Source organism: Cornus florida, unplaced genomic scaffold (genome assembly GCF_030987335.1).
Source record: "Cornus florida cultivar Cherokee Brave unplaced genomic scaffold, ASM3098733v1 CherokeeBrave_3.0.0_Hap2_Chr02, whole genome shotgun sequence".
NCBI lineage: Eukaryota > Viridiplantae > Streptophyta > Magnoliopsida > Cornales > Cornaceae > Cornus > Cornus florida.
In genome coordinates this window covers 34,018,081-34,045,596 of record NW_026775572.1, presented here as the reverse complement: position 1 = coordinate 34,045,596, position 27,516 = coordinate 34,018,081, and the positions used below count along the sequence as shown (strand labels likewise).

Genomic DNA, 27,516 nt, shown 5'->3' with positions numbered 1-27,516 from the left:
TAAAATGCACCTAAAACAATTAATTAAATTCCAATTATAACCTTTTGAAAACTAAGGGTATTACAGTCACCTTGACGCAAATCCCTTGACAGTTTGAAAAAACCCACCGAACTCCCAATAATTTTTAAAGAGTAAGAAACCGTGGAAATACAAGTTGTGATCATTTGAATCCAATGATCATTCAAGCCCAGCCTAGACAGCATGTGCAATAAAAATTCCCACTCAATCCTATCATAAGCTTTACTCATGTCAAGTTTCAATGCCAACCACGCCTTACTCCCCTTTCTCTTATTTTTAAATAATGCAAAATTTCATGAGTAATTAAAATATTATCCGTAATATGACGACCTGCAACAAACGCATTTTGGGAATCACTGATAAGGGAGCCAATAATCCCTTTTAAGCGGTTAGTCATAATTTTTGCAATAATTCGATAAGACACATTACACAAAGGAATTGGTCTGTAATGAATAACCTGCGTCGAAGAGGGAGTCTTAGGAATTAAAACAAAATTAGTATGATTAAAACTGGATAACAAATTCCCCGTAGCAAAAAAGCTAGAAACAACACCAACAATATTCCTTTTAATTACCTCCCAATATTTCAGATAGAACAGTGGTGTCATTCCATCCGGTCCACGGGCTTTCATCGGTTGCATAAAAAAAACTACCTGCTTCACTTCCATCTCCGAGGGGGCAACAAAATATTGGCATTCATCTCCTCAAAAATCCGTACAGGAACATATCGTAAGAACTGATCAACATTTGTAGGATAGGAAGACTGAAACAAACTCTGAAAATAACTCAAAAACACCGATTGAACTGAGTGCTCATCCGCTTAGCAGTGACATGATAACAAATTTGTATTACGATCCCCCTCTCACAACCACAGGGAGGCGAGATTTCTGCTTCCAAAACAATTCTTCCTCTAACCAACAGGAAGTTAAATAATTTTCTAATTGAACCACATCGGCATGACAGTAATTAGAAACTATAGCTTTCAACTCGCGAAGTCGAGCAACCATACTATCAATACGAGCTCTGGAATTAAGGTTTCTGAGCTTAGCCCAATGAATAAGATCAGCTTTACAGTGACATAATTTCTGAGCCCACTGAAATTGAGAAGAACCACTTATCGGAACAGACCAAGCTGAATCAATAATTTGCCTATAATCGTCCAACAAAGTCCAGCGAGCATCAAAGTGAAATTGCCGTTTCCGAGGTCAGACCACAGGCAAAAGTTCAAGAAGCAAGGCAAAGTGATCGGATCCCACCACAGAAAGATGAGATAATTGAGCCCGAGGAAAAACAGATAGCCAATCCTTAGTCGCTAAAGCTCGATCCAAGCGCTCCTGAATATTAGCGGGTCCATCTCTTTGGTTAGACCAGGTAAAAGGAAAACTCATATAACTGATATCCATCATAGCACAATGATCATTAAAATCATCAAAGCTGCCACCCTTTCTTAACTCTTCCCCCATGCTTTTAAGAAACACATAAAATATCATTAAAATCATCGATCAGGACCCACCTACCAGACCAATAGCGAGCGCTTTTAATAAAATATTCCAATTGCAACGCTCGTTCCTTATTCGTTGTACTAGCATAGAGAATGGCAAAATACCATGGGAGTTGAGTAGGGGATAGAACAGCGACGGTAATAAAAAAATGTGTTTTATCAACCACTCTTAGCTGAACATTATCAGTCCACCAAAGGGCAAGGCCACCCGCAATCCCATCAGGCTCAACCAAGCGACCATTAGAAAAACCCAACAATTTTTGAACAAATAAAGTCCGCTGCAAATTTTTGGTTTCAAGAACACCAAGAATATCCGAAGAATACTGAAGTTTCAAATGTTTAAGTTGCTGAACCGTATAAACAAACCCCAGACCTAGGCAATTCCATCCAATAATATTGGGAAAACCAGTATGGCAACCAGAAAAACATTTGGATTAAGCATTAGAATGCGATGAAAAAGAAGAATAAGGGTGCAACCAGTCAATATAACTAACTAGCTTACCAGTCAATCAATGTAACCATTTTCTAGATTAAAAAGTAGATCATGTCAGTAGGGTGCTACTGTTAAATAGTGTTGTATACTCACATATTTTATACCCAATTACCCTTTTATCCGGATTCAATGCAGGACAAATCTCCCCCAACCCGAACTCGCAATGCCCTCGTTGCGGTTGGGCCACCCTGCCTACCCCGGTGACTCACCCAAACGCCTTCCGGACCCGATGCTTGGCGTGGCATTGGATCAAAGATTGGGTTTGATTCTGATACCAATTGTAACGGGTGGGGGCTTACCCATTTATCCAAAAGCTTAAGTTGTTTGGTAGTGTTACACACCCATTTATTTATACCCAATTACTCTCCCATCCTAATTCGATGTGGGACAAGTTTCCCCTTATAACAGTAGCAACAAATAACAATACAAACAAGGCTAGCAAATTAGCTTAAATGGTATAATTTTATTTTTTTCAAAGGAAAAGTTGGGTGTTGGAGGAATAAATATCGTTTAGTGTTTATGCCAAAAATAGAATAAATAATCAGCACGGTAAAATTTTTATTGAATTATTGAATTTATTTACTCTTTACTCAAGCAGATGAGTCCCAATTGCTAAATGCCCCGAGTTATACTAAAAAAAAATTGTGCAATTCATGAATTATTTTCAGATATACCAAATTTTAATTTCCGTTTTTTCTTGAAAAATTATTGAATCACATAACAATTATAAATAATGTCTAAGTGATTTTAATATTCTTAGTGTACACTTTTTCTCACTTGAAAGCTTTTCCAATATTCCTCTTTCAGGGAATTCTCAATATTTTCAATTATAACTTCGAAAAGTATGAATTATTTTAATATTAAATATTTCCAATTTTCCACATCCCCAATCCTTATTGGTTTATACACATGTATTGTACACCTACAAACTCAATGATGCAAATATATTACTCCGTCTCATAATGGTCCCAAAACAATGATGCAAATATACTACTGTCTCATAATGGTCCCAAAATAATTGCCACCTTTGAAAATAAATTTAAATTTTATATCTTCTCCGATACTTGAGAATAGTTTGCGTAGACATGCTAATAGAAAATAAATTCCTGTTGCATGATTTACATTCTCTAGTGTCCTAATAAATTAACTTTTTATTGACAATATATTTTAATAAATGAGATATTAATTCCTTCTTACTTACCATATAACATATGATAAAATGAAAAGGCCAATGACGGAACAGTACCACATTTATGTAACAATGTTGAATCTTCCGATCGGATTTTAAAAAGTCTTTTCTGTTGACGGATGCTGCCTTAGGCAACTTTGTCCAGGAGCTACAAGCAGATATAACACATTTCAGGAGTATAAATACCGTCACATGAATCGTAAATGCAAGAATGTGATGTACCAAAAAATCTGCAGTTCCTAACGGAATAATAGAAAACAAAGCCACTTTACCGCCCACTGCTACTAAATCATCACCCCGACAAGATATACTGGTGCTTGTTGCAGCCACTTTACCGCCCACTGCTACTAAATCATCACCCCGACAAGATATACTGGTGCTTGTTGCAGCAGAAGCTGTTAAACCAGGTGCTAAGGCGTTTTCAAATACACGAGTTAACAACATTTTCACAACAAAACATCTCAAGACTTTGTTCTACTAACAACTAGGATTATAGAGATTTTTCCGTCTGTTTTTTCAATGTATTTAACGAACCAAAATTAACTAAATTCTTTACTAGGCCTATCGTGTAGAAATCTACATTAATCCTGTTTGTTGCCCTTTCACCGCCCTTTTCACCAACAATAACATTCCTCCGAATTACCAAAAGACATGAATTTACAACAAGATGGACTATTTCTATGATAGTTATGCCGAGCTTCCATCTCCAAGTTCCAAGCTAGCGCATCTGGACAGCAGCTCCTACAAGAAATTCAAATATTTAGCCGTAACATCCAAGCGAATATCAATGCAATCCTCAGAATCTCACATGCATAAATAACTACACGACACGACACACAGAAAATTGAGTGAGTAAAATCCAGTATCAATCGTTAATATAGCCAAAAATGTAAAGCAAGCACCAGTCATCAGATTCTTCAATATGAAAGTACCCTAAAGAACTAGCCGATTCACCAGAACCAATATGATGAATACGCTTATCAGTCGGGAAAACATTAGGCTCCTGTTGAGCTAACATAAAAAACCAACTTGGATTTATGCCATAAAGGTCAATGAGCGAAGCTGATAAGTGTAATGGGGAGGTTACAGTAAAAATAAAGATATAAAAAGAGCTTTTATGAAGAACAATTATAGAACTGCTGATGCTGTTAAATTGGTCTGCGCAATGTAAATCCCTATGGTATAAAAGATGGGCATAGACCAATATCACATAGATACTGTTATAGCACACGAGATGCCAGAGCACCTTCGCGAATCATCATATGTGGACAATACTTGCCTCCTAACCCATCAGAAGGAAATCTCCCCTGATAGGTGGGGTGGCAAAATATGAAATTAACACGTGTCCCAAATGATTTATATTAAAAAGGATGAGTAAGAAAGCGTCAAACTCATTTTTAATGGGTTATCGGGTCTCAAAATCAAACGCATTTCAGATTTGTCTCTATCATCTCTGGCCTTCTGTTATACTATGAACCAGAAAATTTCTTGGACTTTCGTTCAACACTGAACTCGTCGGACAGTTGGTTGAGTCCTCAAATTGCATTTAGCCACGAGTTTGCCGACGAGGAGATCTCAAAGATTGCCAATTCAGCCTTCCTCTCCTTCTAAAAAGGCAGTAGATCCACCAGATCAAACGTGGAATCCAAAAGTTACGGCAAGGACATCGGGTATTTCGAGTTCAGATTTGAAGATTCTGTCATGTTGCTCCTAGTGGATGAGGTATTCTTCGACAAAAAGCTCATACAGTTGCAACTCTTCATGATCCGATCGGCGGTGACCTCATCGGAGATCAAGTCACTGATTATTGCAAAAAATATTTGGACAGATGAGGTCTATATATCCTTGTTCTCTCCAAAGACACCAAAGTGTCCCTGGTAATGGAAGGAGATTCTAACATTGAATCCGTAACAGCAAAATGCCAAGTCAGATAACCACAAAACATTATCATCTATGGCTAAAGAAGGATGAAGTTACGATAGATATAAATTTGATCTTAGACCCAGCTTTCCCTTAAAAATGGTTGATCCATTTCTTATTTCTCTTTTTAGTATTATGCAAATATGGGCACGTGTCAATTTCTTAATGTGCCATTATCCATCAGATGTAAAATTCCAAGTTTATTTATGTCGTAAAATTAGATTAGCCCATAATCTTGCAATACAATTCCATTCCCTACTAGTATAAACATTGTGGAAATGATAAACTAGTTGATTGACTAAAAACGGATTGGTAGGAAGTTCAATATATAAACCGAGGTAAACCTGATATGTTGCTTGTTCATTGTTCTCAGCCTTCTGCTTTTCCATCAGTGTGCTTGCAGTTTGAACCATCAATTGCCATTGCACAACCTGCATAAGGAATAAGAGTTAGAAGAAGAAGGAGAATGCAGATTATCTTATAATACAAAGAAAAAAAAATGGCAACTCTAGCATCAACGAAAATAGTGATAATACAAAGAGGGACAACGATTCCGTCCAAACTGCATATAACTAGAAGCAAGTTAATCCATATCAACTACAACTAAGTAGAAACAAAATTGGAATTGCAAGTCAACCAGAAAAGTCATGCATTTATTGTTGGCAAGAAAGTCATTTGAAAGTCAACCTGTACATGCATAGAGAGGGGGATAGTGAGAGAGAGAGTTTAAGAGGGAAAACAGAAAGGGCAAGGGGCTGATTTACAAAAAAGATGCGCAAGAATTTTGAGGGTCACAAAAAAAGAGTAATTGGGCTAACATTACAATTATTATATAGCATGCAAAAAAATTAAAAATAAAAGAACCAGTGGAGGCTGCCTCCACTGAGTCCCATGTGGCTGCCGGCAGATCACCAACTGTTCTCATTAATTGCAATTCCTGTAACCACGCTACTTTCCACATTTAACCCAGGGAATGACCATATTCCGATAATCCACCACAATGAGATCAATAAAGCTATAATTTTCAGCATGTCTAAAGGGCCGGTAAAAGAGCACATCTGGACACCTTGCTAGCAACTCCTGAACCATTAGGCATATAAAAGTTATAAATGATACTGCCTCCATGAATACAAAGTCCCTCCAATTTGCAATTTTACTGGGTTTTCCAAGAAAGCACCAGTCAAAGTGAGTTGATGATTTTAACTCTAGAAAAGGAAGGAAAAGTACCAAATCAGATATCTTTAATTGCTAAGACCAAGTGGGGGAAACAGAAAATGAAAAAATTTGCCAAGCCAAACATAGAGTAGTATTTACATGTGAGGGTTCAGAGGAGCACAAAGCCCTTCAGTCCTCAATATGCCTTGAACATTTTACAATAGAATAAATAAAAGAAAACAAAACAAAAAGAAAAATCACCAAAAAAGTTCTCACATTATATAAATTGGCAACTTTTTTACAAATTGATAACGATACAGTTGGTCCACTAGTCTAGTCTAACTCATGGTTATTAGGATCCTGATCCGGATGAATATACAATCTAAAATTCTCAAATTGATTCATTGTATAAAAAATCACATAAAGTAGGACTTTGGTTGAATTGTCATAGGATTGTTCAAGATGTTACTAAGGATCCTACAAACCATATTGTAAGGCTTTTCTATATTTTCTGTGGGTTTTATATTCTATTTGTGCCAACGGTCCAAAATTTAATATAATTGTCAGAGTGACAATAAGGTTTGAACATAGGCAAGCATAGGACCTTGCCTGATACCATGTTAACAACCATCAACTTTAAAATTGAAAGCTCACCTTCATCCTGATAATTAAATTTGAAATACATGTGGCTTTCTTTTGATCCAACATGTGTTTTCAATTTTAATTATGAGGGTGACAATGAGGTTTGAACTTCGAGACATTTGGCTCCGATACCATGTTAACCACCAACTACTCTAAAAGCTTAAGCAGTTAAAGAGGGTGTAACTTTAATATTTAAATCCTAACACGCCCCCTCACATGTGGCCTTCTTTTGGTCCAAGTTTTTTCAATTTTAATTATAAGGCTGATGCTGAGGTTTGAAATCAGGACCTTCCCACTCTAATACCATGTTGACAACCAACTACATTAAAAGTTTAAATAAACAATGTCCTCTTCCTATTATTTCTAAAAGTTTAAGCTTTCAGAGTAGATGGTTGTTAAAAATAAACAAATGTCCTCTTGCTATTATTTCTATCTTCTTCATGAAGGATGTTAAGTCCCTCTTTATAACCAGCATCTTCTTCCTTCTTTTTTTCTTTCAATTTATTTTTACTCTTCATGAACAGTGTTGTGCAGCTTTCTGTTTTCTTCATGAAGAATGTCCTGTTTTTTCCTTCTTTCTTCAGAACGATGTCTTATTATTCAGGATTATGATTTCATGAACGTGGAAATCTTATATGTACTATTAGAATAAAAACCTAGAGAGCGTAACACGTATCTGTTGCTTTTTAAATTTTATTTTACATAATCAATTAGATTTTAAACCTTGTAATAAATCAATCAATCAAACAAATATGCAAAAAAACATAGAGACCTCCATCCCAGGCAAATTAAACTACAATGGATTGAAGAAAACCTCATACTTTGAGACAGACTTGTACCCAACTAGATTAGATACAGTTGAGGCAGATGTCTTAGTCTCATGCCTGCTTACCACTCGGGGCTTTTGATCCTAGTTGCTGTGCAACTCAGACTTATGCCTGCTCTCCCAAGTTTACTCCTCATTTTCCATTAAGGCAAGCTCTGATCCACCTTCTTCCACAACAATTGATTGCCAAACCTTCACACTACAGAATGCAAGGACAGATGCATCTGTTCCAGATCATTTTCTGGTAACCACAGCTTCTGAAATGATCTCGACAGACAACAAAATTCGCGTCCGTGAATGCAGTATGGAAAAAACTGATCAGACTCGCAAAAGTCTCACGCATATATCAGAGTATACGAGAAATTATGTAGGACACGTTTTCCGTTGCAGCTCCGACGAGACCATTTCAACTCTAGAAAACCCATTCCTGATCGGAATCGAGCCATTGATTTATACCCACTAGCTCTGCTTGTGGCCCATGTCTTTCTTCTTCTTCTATTTTTGTTGTTGCCAAATTCAATCATTTAGGGCCCTGAAATCACATTTTTCAGACCTATAAAAAGACTCTTGAATATTTCAGAATTTTTATTAGTGGTCGAATTGGGCTGATTTTTGGTATTTATCTGTTTTTTGTTTTTTTTTTTTTTTTTTTTTTGTTTTTTTTGTTTTTTGTTTTTTTTGTGTGTGTGTGTGTGTGTGTGTGTGATTAGGTTATATCTCCTTTTTTTTTCTGTAATTTTTAGAGATAGTGCCATTTGGGGCTTTTTTTTAGGGTCAATTACACTAACCTTCCCTAATGTTTGGGCAAATTACACATAGGTAGAGTGTATAGCTTTTATTACTTTGACCTCCCCTGAGACTTGGCGAGTGTGCTCAACGACACCCCTACTGTTAATGAAAATTTAAAAAATGACTAAGTTGTCCTTTCCTTGTGTTAAAAAGCCCTATAACCTTTGATTTTGATAGAAAATCACAAAAATAGCCATTGAAATGCAAATTATCAATTTCATACCAATTTTATATTATTAAATAATAAATTTTACAAAAATATATATATTTTTTGTTAATGAGATTTGATTTTTTTTTTTTTTTAAACAAAAAAATTAGATAGGGTAATATAGTATTTACAAGATGCAGGAAAAAAAATAAAAGGGTGATAGAGGGATAATTTTTTTTTATTAAACTATTATTAAATTAGATAAGGGTGTGAAAGACATTTTGCACTTTTAGGGGAGGTAAAAGTAATAAAGGCCAAGCGCTCTATTCGTGTGTAATTTGCCCATACCTCAGGGAGGTCAGTGTAATTTATCCCTTTTTTATGTTTCCTTTTGCTGATAGGTGTTCTATACTAGTTAAATGCATGTATTGCAGAGCAGATTAATCATTTATAATTATCATAAGCATAAACCTGCAGTTCATGAGCTTGCATGTCTGCCTAAAGGGCCTGCACTCTGCGATCTTCGTCGCCAAAGCAGTTGCTGCCATTACCATCATTTGTCATCATACCAAGGTAGAATCAAGGCTTTGATACCAACTAATGAAGCAAAAGCTTTGAATGTTCACAAAGGAACAATAAGACAACTTCGAAACCACAAAGTTTAGAGACAAATAAAATGAATTATTATTAATAGTGATGAATGATTAACTAGTACAAAAAAACCTATCAGCAAAAGGAAACCTAATTAGAAGCCCAAAATGAAACTATTTCTAAAAATTATGAATAAAAAATATGAGATAAAACCTAATAAATACCAAAAATCAGCTCAATTCAAGTCCATTTTGACCATTAACAAAAATTCTGATATATTCAAAAGACTTCCTGTAGAACTTAAAAATGCAATTTCAAGGCCCTAAATGATAAAGTTTGGCCAAAAAACTATATCATCACAAGCTAAGCTCGTGGAGATTAATCGTTGCCCTGACTCCAATCGGTAATGGGTCTCCTCGGGTTAAGATGGTCTCATCGAAACTGCACCAGAAAATGTGTCCTACGTCAATAAATCTCTCAAAACCATGTATTTGATATAGGTCTATGCGTGTGTGTATGAGAAATATCCTAAAAAGTGATAATATACTACTTTAAAACCTTTAGGAAGACCAACTTATTTCCAAAACTGATTAGGAGATGTTCTTGAACAATTAGAAAATTTGACACATTCTGAAAATTAGAGAGACTAGTTTTGCGAACACAGAAAAATTGAGGTACCGGTGCTCAAGTTTTGTGTATTGGTGCTAAACTCTCGGTTTCTGCAAGTACTAGTGCTGGACTGTTGTGTACCGGTGCTCCTCTCTTTTCTTTTTTCTTTTCTTTTCTCTCTACCAGTCTCGAAACCATGACCTCTGACTTGGGACTTAAGAATTAAGACCCCAAACCATTAATCAGTTTTGGAGATAAGTTGGTCATTCTAAAGGCTTATCCTACCAGTGGTCCTCTCAATTTGTCTGAGTATTGGTTGGTGCTCACAACTCTATTACACAGAGAGCTGAATTTCTCACTCAAAAATGCTTTTCCCCTGTTCCTAAAGACTTCTTTAAGGTTTCAAATCATTTTAGTTTTTCCTTTCTCTTCCCCTCATTTTTATGATCTTACGATCCTCGATCCAATCGTATGGACCCTCCATTTATCCAATGTAGGATCCCAATCATGATAACCTTGTTACAATTACATATATATTATCAAAACGAAATCAGAAAGCACAGTCAAAAAACTATATATACAACCATACTACCTGTAGTAGCCTCTCTACTGTGGTTTGGCACAAGTATTGACTAGCTCTTTCTTCCTCCTGATTCAAGCACCATTCAACCTAAAGCATTCAAAAAAAGACAAATCATTATGTGTAATCATCATTGTTTGGTACATATATGGCATGTAAAAATTATGTCAAGTGCAGAAGTTCTAGCAATAACAACCTTCATAACATAATCAGCGGATGAATTACAGATGAGCAAGTTTGAAGCTAGCTGAGAGTAGTAGGCGGCACTATCTGCAAGCATCACCTTCTCAAAATTGTCATAGTAGCTTGTGTTTCCACAGCCCCCAATTTCCATAAAAAAAGTCATGGTATTCTTCAGTAAGTCCCTATCAATCAATTTCCCATCACGGTCCTGCCCGATCTATAGGCAAAATCAAGTCAGACTTGTGTCATTGAGGAGAGAATGGAGTTATAAACAGAATATGTCACCTCAACTTACCAGGGATACTGCAGCATTCTGAAATCTTTGATAAAACTCATTGCAGACCTGAAATAGAAAATCCAATTAATTATATTGTAGAAAGAATCAATCTAAAAAGAGCAAGGTAAAATATAAAGGAAAATAAAATTTATGATAACCAGAAAAGACACGAGGAAACTACTCTAGGCACATTGTCACAATAGACTTACCAGATCACGAAAGCACTGAACCGAGACATCATTGAGTGATGCAGCATTTTTACCATTTGGAAAGTGGCGATCAAGGTATAGAAATAATCCTCCTAGACACTTTGTCATCACCTTGTAGTTTGTCCACATGCGCAAGAGTTCTATTAGCAGAGAGGCATCATTTTTGTCCACCAAAGATGGCAAAACCTGAGACCACAACAAAAAGAAATATATATATATATATATATATATTATAAGTTCAACAAAAAGAGAAATATTGGATGCTAGAAACGGCTTAATTGGATAGTTGAGAGAATTATAGATTGTAGGAACGCAAAAGAGTACAGGTGATCTGAGCATATGAGAGCACATTAGATGTGCTTGGCCGAATTCAGCGAGAAAAACACAAATTCAGTCTTTAAGCCTTGTTAAACCTATGATGCGAGTAGCTCAGTTCCTGAAATCTCACCCTTGAAAAAATGCTCTCTTCCAAAGCTCTATTAAATCTTTCATAAAGCTGAATTGAATAGTCATAAGGATCATGCTGAATACACATGAAATAAACACAGCTAAAAAGAGTAAAGGATTTACATTTTACACAAAAAAAATCAAGACCCAAAATGCTCTTAATTTACACGTGTAGTATACAAGGATGAGCCAACTATATATCCGGAGTTGAGTATGTATCGTCCAAACTCCATGAAAAAATCAATTGAAATTGTGGGTAACAATTTCATGTATCGTTTTATTTTCTTAAGCCTTTTCAAAGGTTTAAGATTAAGTAATAAGCCTAAACAAGGCTTTGAAGTATAACTGCCTATGATGGGTGAGAATTTTAATAATGGTTTTCTTCTGGGACTCTATACCAATGGTGTGAGGTCATCTCAAGAATTGCAGCAACATTTAGCCGAAGAATGGTTTGGCCTGGTTGTTAAAACAACGTATAATATGAAAGAAAGTAACATTTAAATGGAGGATAAACACGTGGGAAACTATATAAGAATAAAATACAACGTATTCATAGTGTCATACTGCAAAATTTGGGAAAGCAGTTGAGTAATGACTACAAAAAGAAACAAGAACATGCACATATTTGTGTTCAGGTGTGTTCAAATAGATAAAGGGGAATCAATCATTGAAGCTATCCCTTAACACAACCAATTGATAGAGAGGTCTAAAGAAAAGACATAGGCAGAAACAAAAAAGTCATTAAAGGCAGAATAAACATATGACATGTGTTTACAAAGACATGAATAGTGGGTTTAGAGCATATAACCATGTTATGTACCAACTTGATCAAGGATGTATTGCTGGCCAGAAGAAATTCCAGTTATAATAAGCATAAATAGAGGGTCAGTACTGAACCTTTGTCCTTCTTAATTGATGGTAATAAAAAGGTTCCATCACGTATGTTGTTTGCTGACAACATACTTTTGGTTAACCTTAGTAAGAATTGGATACTTATGCTTTGGAATCTACAGGTTGGTGTACAAAATGAATGAACTTTAGTAAATCCAGTCATTGAAATGAATGAGTAATTCATAGTAGCCAAGAGATACCTACAGGTTACTACCTCAATTTAGGAATTAGATAGATCATGCAGAAACGAGCAAACAATAGAAAGGGCATTCCCCATAAAAGTAAATTAGGAATTTAGGATGGATGAACAGTTTCATGTGCCGTGTTAATCCCTTATGGAATGAAAAATAATTAAAACTATTGTTCTATTATCAAAGCCCAGAAAGTTAAAAGCACTAAAGTTGAGGCAACAACAACAAACATAATGAACCATGATATAGCTTACAAAATGCACCTAGACAATAAAGTTAGATAGCAGAAAAGGGTCTCTGCAGCCAATCCAAGAACTTGAGATACAATTATGACCAATTGAGTATAATTTAGTAATTAAACCTAAAACTAATTGTTGTTCAACGAACATGGTCACTGTAAAGCAATACAAGTGACCAATTATTTCATCTTAGTCACTGCAGTATAGTGACCATGTTCCTTTGATTGAAAAAAAATAAATCATTATAATTTTATAAAGGATACTCATAAAACTTGATGTATTCTTCAGGTGTGAACAGTGTATTAGTGGGGTGTCCATCAAGAAGCAGCCTAGCCTTCACAATGGCCTCTTCCAATACATTCAATCCTTCTTCCAGCTTTATGAGCTTCCACATCTCTGTACTATTTTCTCAATTTTGCAAAATACCTGGACAATGCAACCCTATTTAACACCAAACACAAATAACTCTAGCAATCAATTGACCATTGTGTACATGCACACACGCGCGCATAAATCTTTGTACTCTTTTCCCAAAGTTGCAAAATACCTGGACAATGCAACCCTATTTAACACCAAAAACAAGAATTCTAGCAATCAATGATCATTGCGTATAAGTTAACATATACAAGTACACACGCACACACAGACATATCTTTGTAACCTTTTCTCAATTTGCAAAATACCTGAACAACTCAACCGTATTTAACAGCAGAAACAAAAATTCTACAAATCAATTGAACATGGTGTATAAGTTAACACATACAAGCATATGCACACACACACATATATCTTTGTATTATTTTCTCAATTTTGCAAAATACCTGGACAATGCAACCCAATTTAACAGCAAAAACAATATTTATAGCAATCAATTGAACATTGAGTAGGAGTTACCACATACAAGCTTATGCACGCACACGAATATATCTGTACCTCATTCCTCAATTTTGCAAAATACCAGGACAATGCAACCCTAGATAACACCAAAAACAAGAATTCTAGCAATCAATTGAACATTGTGTACAAGTAAAAACATACAAGTATATGCGCGCGCGCACATACATAAGCACACATATATATGCCCTGTATATGATGCAATTTTAGTTCCTTCCGATGTTTTTGTAGTGACAGTGTCCAGTAGCCTATGACTTAATAGTATAACAACACTGGTTAAGATATTCCACTACAGATATAAATTTATATATATATTTAGATGTATGTATGTATGGATGTATATTAACATGTATGGTGAAAAGTGAAAACAGTAATGGAATTGAATGAATTGGAATAACAAATTGGGAGAGAAGTAAAGAAGACGAAGAAGAAGAAGTGAGATAAGGATTTAGTGTTTACTTTCTAGGGTTTATGGTAGGGGCGATTGGGGATTGTATGAATGTACCACCAGGGCGCGAAATAAGCGAGATGCAAGGTTATATATACATGTGTGTTCTGTACAAAACGCGTGCGTTTCGGGATATAATATAAAATACAGAAGCACCTTCTTTATACAATTTGTTTGGAAGCTCGGAAAGGAAAAGAAAAGAAAAAAAATAGGGCAAATTACAGTGAGGTTTGGACTATAAGCAACTAAACATGAGGTGTATCATTTTTTTGCAAACACCTCCCCAAGTCAAATTTTGTTGTAAATTAACTTATCTACCCTCATTATTATATTATTAACAATGTCAAAATATTTGAGTAAGTCAAATGACAATTTTGCCCTCTACACTTGCAATCCCACAATTTTCTCTCTTTTATGTCAGATTTTGTTCTCTTTCCACCCACTCCATGGCCGCCGCAGCAACCACCACGCCACCATCTCTCTTCTTCTCCCTACCTCCACAAATTGCTGCCAAATGCTGATCAACAATTATAGACTCCAAAAGAAACTTACTTTTAACGATGAATGCAACGAAATCACCCAATTCGATGAGGAGTCCTACAAGTGGGGTTCCTTCAACTTCCTACCAGTGCGTATATATGTATATCTAAAGTTATATATATATATAGTTTAGGGAAAGTAATCTATTAAATTTGGAGTTACCACCAATACACTTGCCACCACCAACACCGACGCATTTTGAGATGAACATTGAATTTTCATACAATTGTAAAAGCTTAATTGAATCTTGTAAGGGTCCGGGTTTGGAAATGGCAATGGAGTTAGTGGTGGTGGTGGTGGGTGAATGGAGAGAGAAAGGAAAGGGAGAGAGAAAAGGTCAATTTTGTCTCTTCGAATATTTTTTTTTGTAATTTAATAACACAATAAGGGTGTTAGGGTCTTTGCTATTTATTTGAAGGGCATTTTGATCCATTCAACTAAATTTTTTGACAAAGAATATCAATTTTTGTATGGAGAGGAAGTCTTTGCAAGATGAAGCAAACCTCATGGGACGCATTGCAAAAAATATGCAAACCTCAGATGTATTTGCAATTATATCAAACCTTAGGAGAGGTCATAAGTTATAATTCAATCATTGAAAGAAAAAAAACATTTTTACAATTTTACCCTTATTGATTGGATTCATAAAGTTGTGATTAACCAAATTATAAATTTCATCAAATTTCACTAATTCTTTTATAATTTGAGGATGTATGTTTTGAGATTTCAAATCTTATAAAATTTAATTTCATTAGTTCTAAACAATAAGTTTTGAATTACAAATCTCACAAAGTCTTTATATTTCAAACACACATATATATATATCAATGGATAGAGACATGGATATTATAAGAATTTTAATAAAATTTATACGTCAACAGATTTCATCCTTAACTAACGTTAACCATAATAGAAAAGTAACTTGTATATGATATTTTCATTATTAGAACACGTCCTGAATAAATTCTCAAATTAAAAAAGAGTCTCGTATAATTATAACAAACCATCAAAAAAAATTTATATAAATTACTTGACAATAAATTATTTTATATAAGAACCTAACCCATATATATATACAAATTTAGTCAAATTCATTCATACTTACGTTGGCTCAATTAGTAATAGTACATGTATTTGGGAAGTCCATCTGGCAAATAAAAAATAAAATTCATTAATTTAAATAATCTTTCATCTCAGCCCTTGGATAAAATATATACTACATTTTGAGGGTTACTAAAAAAGCCCTAACCAAATCACAACCGCAAGAAGCCACTGTCCATTTCCCCTGCCCCATAATTCCACCCTCATTGTTCTTCAATTACACCGGTGACTCCCACCCACTTTGAATCCACGGTCAACTCCCACGTTTAGGTTAGCTCTCTCACTCAATCCCAAGCTAATACGGAGTCATATTGTTGATGGATGAGAGATTGATGGCTGGGTTTTGAAGTTGGAGAAGGAGATGACGATGACTACAGAACTTCGGTGAGTAATAGGTGAACATGATGGAGATGGTGGTAAATTTTTTATTTTATTTTATTTTATTTTATTTTGTTGGAAATCCATTTAAGGCGTGGTTACCAGACCTCATTGTCAGTTGCAAATTCCTTCGTTATCTATACCGAGAAGCTAATATACCTAATATATATATATGTATATATATTCACGTGCTCGAGCCTAGCTGAGCCCGAGCTTGTCAAAATTAATGTTTTTGGCCACTTATTTGTGATTTGACGAACGGGATGCTAGTATATAAAATTGTATTTTGGAACATTTAAGTGGTGCGCGCCCGTGGGTTGTTGTATAAAATAGAATAGGGAGGTGTTTGTTGTTTTGGTTTCGACCACCTAAGCTGATGCAGGAAAAAAAATACCATGCTGAACGTGGTTAGACCATGAACTCATGGATGATGCAAATTTCGGGCCTTGCATTTATTAAACAGAGACTGGTATTTGTATCTAAAACTTTCCTTGCTAAAAGAAAAATAAAAATCACTGAAAGAGGCTAATCTGGTTCCTTATTGTTAGTGCAGAATCTTGTACATGGAGTTCGCCTCCTTTTCTCCTCTAAACGGAATGTGGGATAAGTTAGAAGCATACACCAAGGAAGCTTAGTGCCCTGCAATTGACATGATCTACCAACACTTAATGCAGGTCATAACATAACCATTGGCTTGGCATGGTTTCTAAATCCTGGTTTGTTGTGCATATTTGGCTGAATTTCCCCTTTTTATTTTTATTTTTATTTTTTGTTATCAAAAGAAAAATCAGAACTTGTTGAGTTTCCTTAACCAGTGTCCTGAGGACTAATGCAGAGTATTCTCGAATGTGTCTTAGTAATACCCTTCATTTTATCTATTTTAGCTACCAGGATTGTTTGCCACAGGGGTCAAATGACTCTATACGATTCTTATTGCGGAAAATTCAGCAAAATTCTGCTGCTCATAAACACACTGATGTGAACTCAGCTTGTAACTAGTAATCTGATCAGTTTTGTTTCACAAAGTTGGTGTTCTTACCCGATGTTGATTTTCCGAAGCTTAGATTGTCAGTGATGAATCTTAATGACTGGTATTCTGCCTTTTTGATTTATACTTTTCTTTATCTTCTAGAAGTTGGTTAAGTGATTCTTATTTTGGTGTAAACTTTATGCAGGCACTGAGATAATGCAACAATTGCTGTCCATTTGTGAATGCAACAACTACTGTTCTTTTGCGTGAATAGGTAATGTTTTCTCTCTTGCACTTGTCACCAGTAATGATATTTTCATCTATGGATCTCAAGAGTGTTCAAATATATATTTTTGTTCAAATATATATTTTTCATCATTCGACTACTGCAAAATATTGAGCATCGTAGGCTTTTTGAGATCCAGTTGTCTTTTTGAGATACAGTTGTCTCTAATTTTTTGAATTCTGCAATCGCATGTTGGCATGAGTTTTATGTGGTTATGGTAATTTCAAAACTTTTCCTTAACAGGTAAATCGAGTACTTATGATCATTTAAATTTAATTACATAGGTTCCTTCTCTGCAATTTAGTAGAGGCCTAGACCGAAATTTCAAAATGCAGACCATCTTTAAGAAATTTATAAACTCAAACATTGAAATGGTCATTTGGTACTACACTTATTTGAATTTCTATGAGTCCATTGATCTGTTTAATTCTTAAAAACAATTGAGTCCTTACTATTCAGTAGGTGTTCTAATATTTGAGCTGAAAATATAAAAGAACAGTTGATTTCTTTTCCCTTATTTTAAGCTCCAACCTTTATGCTTAAGCTTAATATCTCAACCTTTATGCTTAAGCTTAATATCGCGAAGCTATAGAATAAGATTTGTCTGAGCAAGCAATAAATATTACTTCAATTCTCATCAAAGCCTTTTTGTTGATTACACAGTTTCAACAGAGACTGATATCAATTTTCAGTTCTTTTGATGTCTTTTGTGCTGAATAGTTCGATCAGAAGGTTGGCTTCTCTTGGGGTCCCACTAAAGCAGAGAAGGACGCGTCTGCAGTGGATCAAACTATTCAGCACACAAGACATCAAAAGAACTTGTTGAGTTCTTCTATTGCCAAGCTTGAGTATCAACTCCTCCAAAAGCCTTGTATTCTTTGCAGGGGTTGACAACCAAACCAAGACTGATACTATGGCTTTCCTTCATTTTGGGATTGGGACACCGTCTGTTACTTACCTAGGACTGCGATTGACCTCAAGTGCCATCAACTCTACAGACTGTCAATCTCTTGTTGAAAGAATTACTAGGGTGAATAGATGCACATCAAGATTCTTATCTTTTGCAGGTAGATCAATTCTCATTAAGTCCATTTTATGTTCAATCCAATTTCACTGGGCTCAAAATTTTGTCTTTCCCAAAAAGGTGATTAATCAAGTGAACCGAATCTTGAGATGTTTCCTGTGGTTTGGAGTTGAAATGAAGAGGATAGGTGCAAAGGTAGCTTGGGATGTGGTTTGTAGGACTAAAGCTCAGGGTGGAATTGGTTTTCCAAATTTAGAAATGTCGAACATTATTACAAATTTGAAGTATATTTTGGAAGCTTTTTGATAGGAGTAAAGAGAGGTTATGGGTGGCTTGGTGTTTCAGATACTTGATCAAAGCTGGGAGTTTCTGGAGTCTTAGGTCCTCTGCACTGAGCTCAGGTTTTTGGAGAAGAATTCTAAAGTTGAGGGATATGGCCAGATGAATTATTAAGCACATAGTGAGGAAGGGCACTGACACTATGTTATGGATGCATTACGGTTACCAAATGGTCCTATCACTTCTCAGATCAACCTCTTTGAAGTGGAAATCCTTCGACTGGTTAGATTTATCAAAGTTGATAGTCTAATTTCCAATTTTTAGTGGGTTGTCCCACCTTCAATAGCTCACATGTTATTCTTCCAATCCCATATCTTCCTCTCCCAGTTACAGAGCTCGCCTCTCCCCTCTAATCTATCAAATAAGGTCCTCTGGTTACCCTCGCAAACCAATTCATTCTCCCTCTCTCATACCATCAAGTACTTCTCACCTCCAACCTACGCCCTTCTGGTCCTTTCGATATTCCTTTTGACCAATGAAATTAGTAGTTAATTGCTAAGATTCCAATAGATTATTGAATTCTCATCCATGTACAATTTCTCTACCTCTATATATAAAGGGAGTAGTAGAATCAAACAAATTTGTGCTGCTAATCGAAGAGAAATGAGTTAGAGCTGATTTTAGAAAGAAAGGATTTTTCATGCTCCTGAAAAGGCAAGTGTCAAAAAGGCGCATACTTTGAAATTGTAGGAAACATAGATGAACCCCGCCACTACGGTCTGTCCCAACATTCCCTCCAATACCTTGTTAACCAACATTTCCATGGCAGCATATCATCTGGTTTAAGCACCATGTTCCCAAGCATGGTTTCATTGCTTGGCTTGCTCGATCTCAGAGGAAGGTTGTATACATTGGATTCTAAACCAATGTTACATAAGAACTACACTAATACCTGTTACCTTTGTCTAGCCAGTGAGGAGTCAATGGATCACCTCTTCTTTAAGTGTAAGTTTTCAAAGGATATTTGGTGTTACATTCAACATTGTGAAGGGTTCTACATCAGGCCTAGTAGCTGGCATGATCTGATTGCTTGGTGTACCTCCATCTGGCGTTCAAAAAGATTTTTGGTCCACACGTTACTCCTCTCAGTCTCAGCTGCTGTTTATTTCATTTGGTTGGAAAGGAATTGAAGGGCCTTTAGAAATAGGTTATCCACTTCACATCAGATCATTGAGCAAATCAGGAAGTGCACCAGATCGAGGCTCTGCTGACCTCAAGAAGATTACCAAATGGGAGGACCTCCAACTTCTGTTCATGCAGGGATGCAGCTTTGCAACTGCCCAGTCACTCCTAAGCTGATTTTGGAACTACATTGTATGGTGGTTGACTATGCCTCTGATCTGTGCACTTGTTCACTCTGTTTGGTTTTGTGCTTTGTTGCCTCCTGGCTTTTTGTGTTGTCCTCTTTGGGACCCCATGTACATTATCTTCCTTTTTATACAAGCTTACCCTTTTAACTAAAAAAAAAAAGAAAAGAAAAGAAGCAAATTCAATGCAAAATTTTGTGCGTACATTTATTAGAAATATATATATATAGGACCTTAATTCAGGCTGTGGGGTTGATCAATTTGTTTGATCTGCTTTTTTGATGGCTTGCTTCATAGTCAACTTTGCTCATTTTTGGAATTATTGAATTAGTTGTTCCTTATGCAGCATTTCGAGGTCAAATACCACACTTTGAAAATTAAATTTTCGCCGACTTTCATCCCATTCCATATTTTCCTTTTTTAAAATTCATTTCTTGTATCTCATGTTGTCCACAAATTAATTGTTACTCATTTTGTTCTTTATATCTTATGTTGTTTACAAATATATACTTGTGTTAAGAGTTGGTCTCATATCTTAATTTTCTCTTTTTCCCATCTCAGGTGCTTCCATCTTTGGAAAACACAAAAAATGTGTCACATTGGCTTTTGAGGTTCTTTAGTCCGCTGAAGGACTGTTATCTGTCGGTTATAGCCACACGAATTGAAAAAGTCCCAACCCGTTTGCTCTGTGCAACAAAAAATTAAAAAAAAAATATGCCTCCTTTGTGTGGTAAAAACACCCAAACAAGGGCCTATCTGTTCAAAAGGACTAAAACGACCTTGTATCAATATAATAAAATAATATTTAAACAATAAGCTGAAGTAAAATGACCATTTGGAACAAAATAACTCTCCCCCTACAAGGTATATATATTACGTAAGGAATGCAAGAAGAACAATACAACTCTGAAACACTCGTGTTATGCACTACTACAACCCAGAAGATGGATATAATACATCTCTAATGCTAGCTATGCTTTGCGTGAAAGGAAATATTAGGAAAGGAAAATGGTATAAACAAACACACATGACATCCAATCAAGCAATGAACATGATCAGAGAGCCTAGCATTGTGCAATGAAGCTTTAACTCCAGGTCTGCAACCATAAGGAACTATCCATAACCCAAGAAAGGACATCAAAAAAATCATTCAATTCAACACCACCATATAATCCTTCCCAAAACAAAACAAATTTATCCTTTCTCAATATATATTCAAATATTCATAACTCCTCTTAAAAAGTCAGTTTCAGATCAAAACAATAGAAGTCAGCGTGATGTTACAAGAAGGTTTCTAGTACATGTTCGCCCTTCATGAAGGCTTGCATTATCACAATGTGGTGAGGAAGTCAGCTTCTGATCAAAACAATGTGGTGAGGAAGTCAGCTTGATCCGCGTGATGTCAAACCTTACAGGAAGGTTTCTAGTACATGTTCGCCCCTCACGAAGGCTTGAATTATCACAATGTGGTGAGAAGTCAGTTTCAGATCAAAACAATGTGGTGAGGAAGTCAGCTTGATCAGCGCGATGTCAAAACCTTACAGGAAGGTTTCGAGTATCTGTTCTGTACTCATTAAGGCTTGCACGAGCGCCATGGATTTAGAGAAAAACATCGAAATGAAGTCATCGACATACTTTGCATTCTTACCCAGTTTTTTTTTTTTTTTTTGATTAGTCATTCTTACCCGCTGTTAATATAAACAAATAGTACTTCTAGATTAAAAAGAAAAAAAATTTCAGACTTGAAACAAAACAAAAAAAGAATTTAAAACATACCATAGTCCTCAAGTAAGAATACATACATGCGCTGCATGTTCTTCCAGATCATCAATTTTTTTTATGCCAAACGGGGTCAAGTAACACTTCTCTTTTCCCTCTACAAAGGGTATTCTTTTTGCCTACTCCACCCATTCCCATCAATTCTCTTCTTTCAGAAAAGAGACCTAATAAGGATAAAAGAGAAAAAGTTTTAAAAAAGTGTTAATAAACTTGTAAAACATATATTCTGAAATTGAAAACTAAACTTCCAATTCTTTAATTCTAATTAATAAATTGTTCGAGTATCACATTATAACAATATTATATATATGTATGTAGAAACAAAAATAAAAACAAAAAATCAATAAGTAAAACATGAATAAATAAACGTAACCAATAACTAAAAATGCCAATTTAAATTTTAGAAAAAGTAAGAGTTTGTTACCTGATGATTAAGGAGGCATGTTTCTTGAACCTTATTCTTGCAAAATGTTAAGGACTGATGCTAACCCTGAAAATAAAAAAACACTCAAGTTGTGAGGAAAAGGTTTCACAATTTCACTTATAACAATTAAAACACCACCATTTAAGTACTATCTATATCATGTATCAACCCAACTATGCTTTCAGTCAGAATGTTAGACACCTATCCATAGAAAGAGGTGTGATTACGGATAGGTGTGATTAGCACATGTTATACTCAGCTCTTAAGTTAAATTAATCCAATAACAAAGTACAATCCATCAATTTAGGAATACTCTTCAAAATTAACAAATTAATATCCTCATATTGTGTATTCTAATAACAAAGGAAAATCAACAACCAAAATTTGAAAATAAAAATATGGCAGAAAGATTGAATATATGTATTTCTATATGAAACAAAACATTATTAGTATCACAAGGCCGGATCCAGCTAAATCAAAATATATCAACCATAATCAACTGTTGTTTAATTCAATTTTAGTTAACTAACAATGTTTTTTTAGACAATTGACTGATTAAGGCATAAAAAATCCTATTTAGGTAATTTAATAAAAAAAATTATCAATTTATTTCTGAACAATTCACCACTCAGTACCCTATCTCTTCTTTTGACCAATTTACTAATCCTATTTGAGAATCTACTAGTGGAAGCAGAGTGTGAGGTAGTTCATGGCAAGCCTCTTCCCACAACACTATGGAATTCACTCAAAAGCATGCTTTTTGTACGTATTTTAATTTTCAAGAAGTAACTTTAGAGCTTTACCCCATATTAAGTACTTTTGCTTGTCAAAGTTCTTGTTATGATTTTTTTTTTTTTAGTTCTGAAAAGACTTCCATCTTCAAAAAGCTTTGCATGTTGATAAAAACTGTTTCAGATTCAATCTCTGCAGAATTCTAATCCAATTCAGATTCTTTTTTTTCTTTTTCTTTTTTCTTTTTTCATTCCCAGATTCAAATTTTCTTGTAGATATATTTGACAACAAAGAAAAAATAATAATAATAAAAATAAAACCAGAAATAGAAGTTATAGAAATAAAAAAAAAAATATTTGTTTTGCTGAAATAAAATGTAGATTAATGCAATGCAAATTCTGTTACTTTATAGTGTAAAAAAATATATATATTTAAAAAAAGATCTTAAAAATTTCACCAAATAGGATTTAGTTTGCAAAACAAGAGTTACAGACCTTGATTAGTTGATTTTAAAAAATAATAATAAAAAAAAACAAATCCCATACATTCAAGTTAGCAGCTGCAGAGAGAGGGGGGCAAGCTTGAGAGTTGAGAGCCAGCGGCTAAAGCTTGCGAACAGCGAACCCGATCTAGAACAGCGGGCGATGGAAAATGAAAGATATGGGTTTTGATTTTTTGAACAATCTGAAATGATATGCCGATATGGGTTTTGAACTTTTGATTCTTGCAGACAGATAGATAAACCGAAATATATGGGTTTTGAATTTCTGATTCTTGTAGATTTTGTAATTTGCAGTTGCGGAGAGAGAGAGAGAGAGAGAGAGAGGGCAAGTTCAGAGTTGAGAACACATACAGAGATGGAGGCGATTGGGGAGGCTAAAATGATTTGCCCTATTTTTCTATCACATAAGAGCATGCAGGTGTGGGGAGGAAAAGTGAATCGGACGGTTGGAAATGGCTATCGTCTTCTTTTCAGGAATAGTATTGAACGGTTAAAGATTTGTCTAGTTGTGTTTTCTTAACTAGTGTGGACAGTTAGGATTGACTCCTGAAATTATGGGTCGGATCATGAAACTTGAATGTTCAATTCTTATTAATTCAAAATGTTATTCCTGTTTATGTGCCGTTATGGTGTTTAAGCTAAGTTAAAACCATAATTGGGTAAGATTTATTATTTCTTTAAAATACTTTTTACTTAGGCTTGATTGGAAGATAAAAAGTAAAATAACTTTATATAATTCTTGGACTTTCTAATTAATTAAAAAATATGATTTGTAGACTATATTCTTGAAATTGTAATGGTGACGGATTTGATTTTAAACATTCAACAAATTAAGTAAAATTACATGAATTTTTCAAAGTAGTCAACACCACCCAAGTATCCCAATTACTAAGGATTTTTCTCACTATAAATTCGTTGTAGAACATTTTCAGGTTAAGTGGTGATTGATTTAACAAAATAAGCTACATACTAAAAAAACTTGAATTTGATACAAATTAGAAGCTAAACACGTGAGATCAGCAAAATTCCCAGCAATGTGTGTATATATATATAATAGATAAATTATGCATACAATTGCTTCATAAATTCCTAGTGAATTAAAATTTGCACCAATTTTATGTGTAAACAAAATTTCCAATTTTATCATGCAAATTGGTTAACAAAATAATAATATATTACTAAATTACCTTTTTCGATTTCACTCATTCCAGTAAGCTTTCACCTTCTCAAAAATTGAACCTACAAAAAAATAAGTTTTCATATTAATAACTACTTATCAATACAATTAGCCACCTCAAATTACAAAGCTTGAGATGCAACCAAACAATGTGTCTGTGTGTATATTAATAGGGTGAAGTGCAGAAAACACCCTTGTAGTATGTTTATAGTGCATATCACATCCCTCAAGTTTCAATTTGGTGCAATTAGGTCCCTTGACACATTTAAAATCTAAATTGACCAAATTACCCTTATTGAATAATTTTATAAAATATATAAAAATAATTTTTTTTGTAAAAAGACTGAAAAGGACCTTGCACACCCTACCTATTTGCATCAGTAGAGGGCCTTTGATGTGGAAGCCAATCCCCATGTTTCCCGATGAACTCATCTAAACCCCCTTTAACAAACCCACAAAAAAGTAACTCAAACCCAAAAACTGTATGCATATATGTGTAGGGTGTGTATATGTGTATGGTAGGCGACTGTTAGAGTGAGAGAGGGGAGAGAGAGAGAAAGAGGCGGCCCAGTTGGAAAAACAAAAAGATGGACCAGTCGCCGGCAGTAACCAATCCCGATGAACCCATCTGAGCAAGAGGGGAAAGTGTTGTGCGTGAATAGCACTGTCGATTCCTCAGGCCGCCCCTACTCTTCCTCCAGACGACGTTGAGCCACGATGCCGATGACGAGCCAGAACTGATGATGAAACCCATGATTCCGAGCCAGAACCAAGAAATTGGTGATTGAGAGAGAGATTTGAGAACTGCAAGATGAAAGTCTTCACCGATGACGTCCCCAGCAACCAATCCACCACGATCGCCGACGCGTCGGATATGAACGCGAAGTACTACCCTTCGAGATCGACGTGTAATGTCACCACTGCCGTAACTATCATAGTACCTGAAGTATCATCGTCATCCTTCCTCATCGCCATAGTCCCTGTCATCATGTAGCTAATATGGTTAGGTTTGTGCTCTGCTTCCTTTACATACACTGTGAGCATGTATGTATATCAATATAAAATTGATTCTTTGGTAATAGGTTATAACATAATCTATATATATGAAGCACATACATGTAAATTGACTAAACAGAGAACAAAGGACAAAAAATTGTCAACTAGTGGAAACGAGAGCTCAGCTAGGCTTAATAGACATAGAAAATACCAAGAAAAAAAACCAAAAAAACAACGAAGATCAAACAAATATAAATTCATATGCATAAAAAAAAAACATATTTATTCATATGCCGACATATAGAAATAAATAAATGCACATACACATTTAGCATAAAATTAATTTTTTAGAGAAGTATTAAAGAATCAAACTTGGTGAAGAGAGTAGAGAAGAAACCGAACCGCTGAGAATCGAAGGAGATGACTTGTATCTTTATATGAATATTGAAATTGATTCGATCAGTTTGCGAAGACCTAATCGAGAACCGAATGAGCTAAACCCGATCGCCCAAATCAAATTAAGGATCGACTGAGCTCGGCTGACCGACGGCCGCTCAGAGGGTCTGAACGGCTGGCAAGGCGGTGACGGACCGGCGAGGTTGAAGATGGCCGGCGAGCAAGGAGAAGCTCGCACGGAACTGATGGTGGGCCGAACTCTCCACGGCCGATCCTCAACACCGCTTCCTCGCTGGAAAAGGCGAATCCCCGCCGCCGTTCTTAACACTGGCGGCGGCGGAACAGGCGAGCTTGGAGGGACTCTCGGCAACGAACTGCGGTGGCTGACTTGGCAGAAACCGGCGATGAGAGGAAGGATTGACGGCAGCTGCTTGGGACTGGCATTTTCATCCGTATGTATGGCTCGGACCAATAGTCTCATCATGTTGTTATGCCCAAGGTTATGGAATTCTTTCTCTTGTAGCCGTAGAATCATCAAGGGAGGAAGTTTCGATGAAAAGGTATGTCGGAGGATGATTGCATGGGCATTTTAGGAAGGACAAAAGGGTAAAATGGATATTACAATACTAATTTATGTCAGATTTATGACAAAGGAGTAATTTTGTACAATTTTAAAAGATTAGGTATATTTACTGCACACTTTTTCAAATAAGGAGTAAAAGTGTTATAAAAAGTATACAGGGTGTTTTCTGCACTTTCCGCATGTTAATACCTCACCCACAACACTTTATTTTGCAGGCATGGTATTTTTGGTTCCTGTTTTGTTAAATGACAGCTCACGCCAACCACCCTAACACTAATTGGTGTTAACTTGCATTCTTACAATAGACACCAACCCCTCGAAAGTTAGCATTAAATTTTTCTTCTTTTTAATTCAATCATGTTTTGTTCAATATTGTGATCTGATTATTTTCTTTCCATTTCAATTTTTTTTTTCCTTTTATTGAAGATCCAACTTCATGGGAAGGCAATGAAAGGTAGAAACTTCAATGAGATTATGAGTAAAGAAGTTTGAAGGTGAAAAATGACCAAATTTAAAGGGGTATGAGTAAAATTACCCATAATTTTTAAATGAATAGTGTTATGAGTTAAAGTTGAGTTGGGCTACATTGGATTGGATTTGAACTTGGCCTTTTATTAAAGTTGGTTAAGTAGATATTAAATGAACTCAAAAGTATTAAATGAACTCAAAAGTATGTGTATGTGTGTATACATATATATATATTTGGAGTTCAAAACCAACCTTTAAACGAACTTGTTCACGTA

The 27,516-nt window shown here is 35.3% G+C and overlaps 1 protein-coding gene and 2 long non-coding RNA genes across 10 annotated transcripts; 1 reads left to right on the top strand and 2 right to left on the bottom strand.

The window, feature by feature from the left end:
* Positions 1 to 3,668: 3,668 nt before the first annotated feature.
* Positions 3,669 to 14,444, bottom strand: LOC132294625 (cullin-1-like). Of its 8 annotated transcripts, XR_009478130.1 has the most exons (11): positions 14,251 to 14,444; positions 13,799 to 13,870; positions 13,161 to 13,323; positions 11,578 to 11,677; positions 11,130 to 11,315; positions 10,939 to 10,986; positions 10,657 to 10,860; positions 10,473 to 10,550; positions 9,152 to 9,221; positions 7,810 to 8,275; positions 5,465 to 5,551 (listed from the first exon to the last, which is right to left on the bottom strand). XR_009478130.1 is itself a non-coding variant. In XM_059792532.1 (10 exons), exons 3-10 carry the CDS (start codon positions 13,289 to 13,291, stop codon positions 3,888 to 3,890), a joined length of 888 nt encoding a protein of 295 aa, XP_059648515.1. In that variant the 5' UTR covers positions 13,292 to 13,323; positions 13,792 to 13,870; positions 14,251 to 14,440; the 3' UTR covers positions 3,669 to 3,887. The 8 variants fall into 8 exon arrangements, 7 of the variants coding, with proteins under 7 accessions (XP_059648515.1, XP_059648513.1, XP_059648516.1 ...); XM_059792532.1 differs by lacking the exons at positions 7,810 to 8,275; positions 9,152 to 9,221 and adding an exon at positions 3,669 to 3,941 and having other exon boundaries at positions 13,792 to 13,870; positions 14,251 to 14,440; XM_059792530.1 differs by lacking the exons at positions 7,810 to 8,275; positions 9,152 to 9,221 and adding an exon at positions 3,669 to 3,941 and having other exon boundaries at positions 14,251 to 14,440.
* Positions 14,445 to 16,007: 1,563 nt separating this feature from the next.
* On the top strand, positions 16,008 to 21,671 carry LOC132294622 (uncharacterized). The gene is made up of 3 exons (XR_009478128.1): positions 16,008 to 16,264; positions 16,812 to 17,349; positions 17,434 to 21,671. It is a non-coding gene; the product is annotated as an uncharacterized LOC132294622 (long non-coding RNA).
* A 142-nt stretch (positions 21,672 to 21,813) lies between these two features.
* LOC132294623 (uncharacterized) lies at positions 21,814 to 26,697 on the bottom strand. Its single transcript, XR_009478129.1, has 2 exons — positions 24,809 to 26,697; positions 21,814 to 22,453 (listed from the first exon to the last, which is right to left on the bottom strand). It is a non-coding gene; the product is annotated as an uncharacterized LOC132294623 (long non-coding RNA).
* Between the last annotated feature and the right edge of the window lie 819 nt (positions 26,698 to 27,516).

What these genes read in the sequence shown, in the direction of transcription:
- LOC132294625 (XM_059792532.1), bottom strand. Translation starts at nt 13,291, where the DNA reads ATGTGGAAGCTCATAAAGCTGGAAGAAGGATTGAATGTATTGGAAGAG. An exon ending in AAGAGAGCATTTTTTCAAGG is followed by an intron (nt 11,316 to 11,577) that starts GTGAGATTTCAG and finishes TTGTGGTCTCAG; the next exon opens with GTTTTGCCATCTTTGGTGGA. An exon ending in CAGTAGAGAGGCTACTACAG is followed by an intron (nt 5,552 to 10,472) that starts GTAGTATGGTTG and finishes TTCCTTATGCAG; the next exon opens with GTTGTGCAATGGCAATTGAT.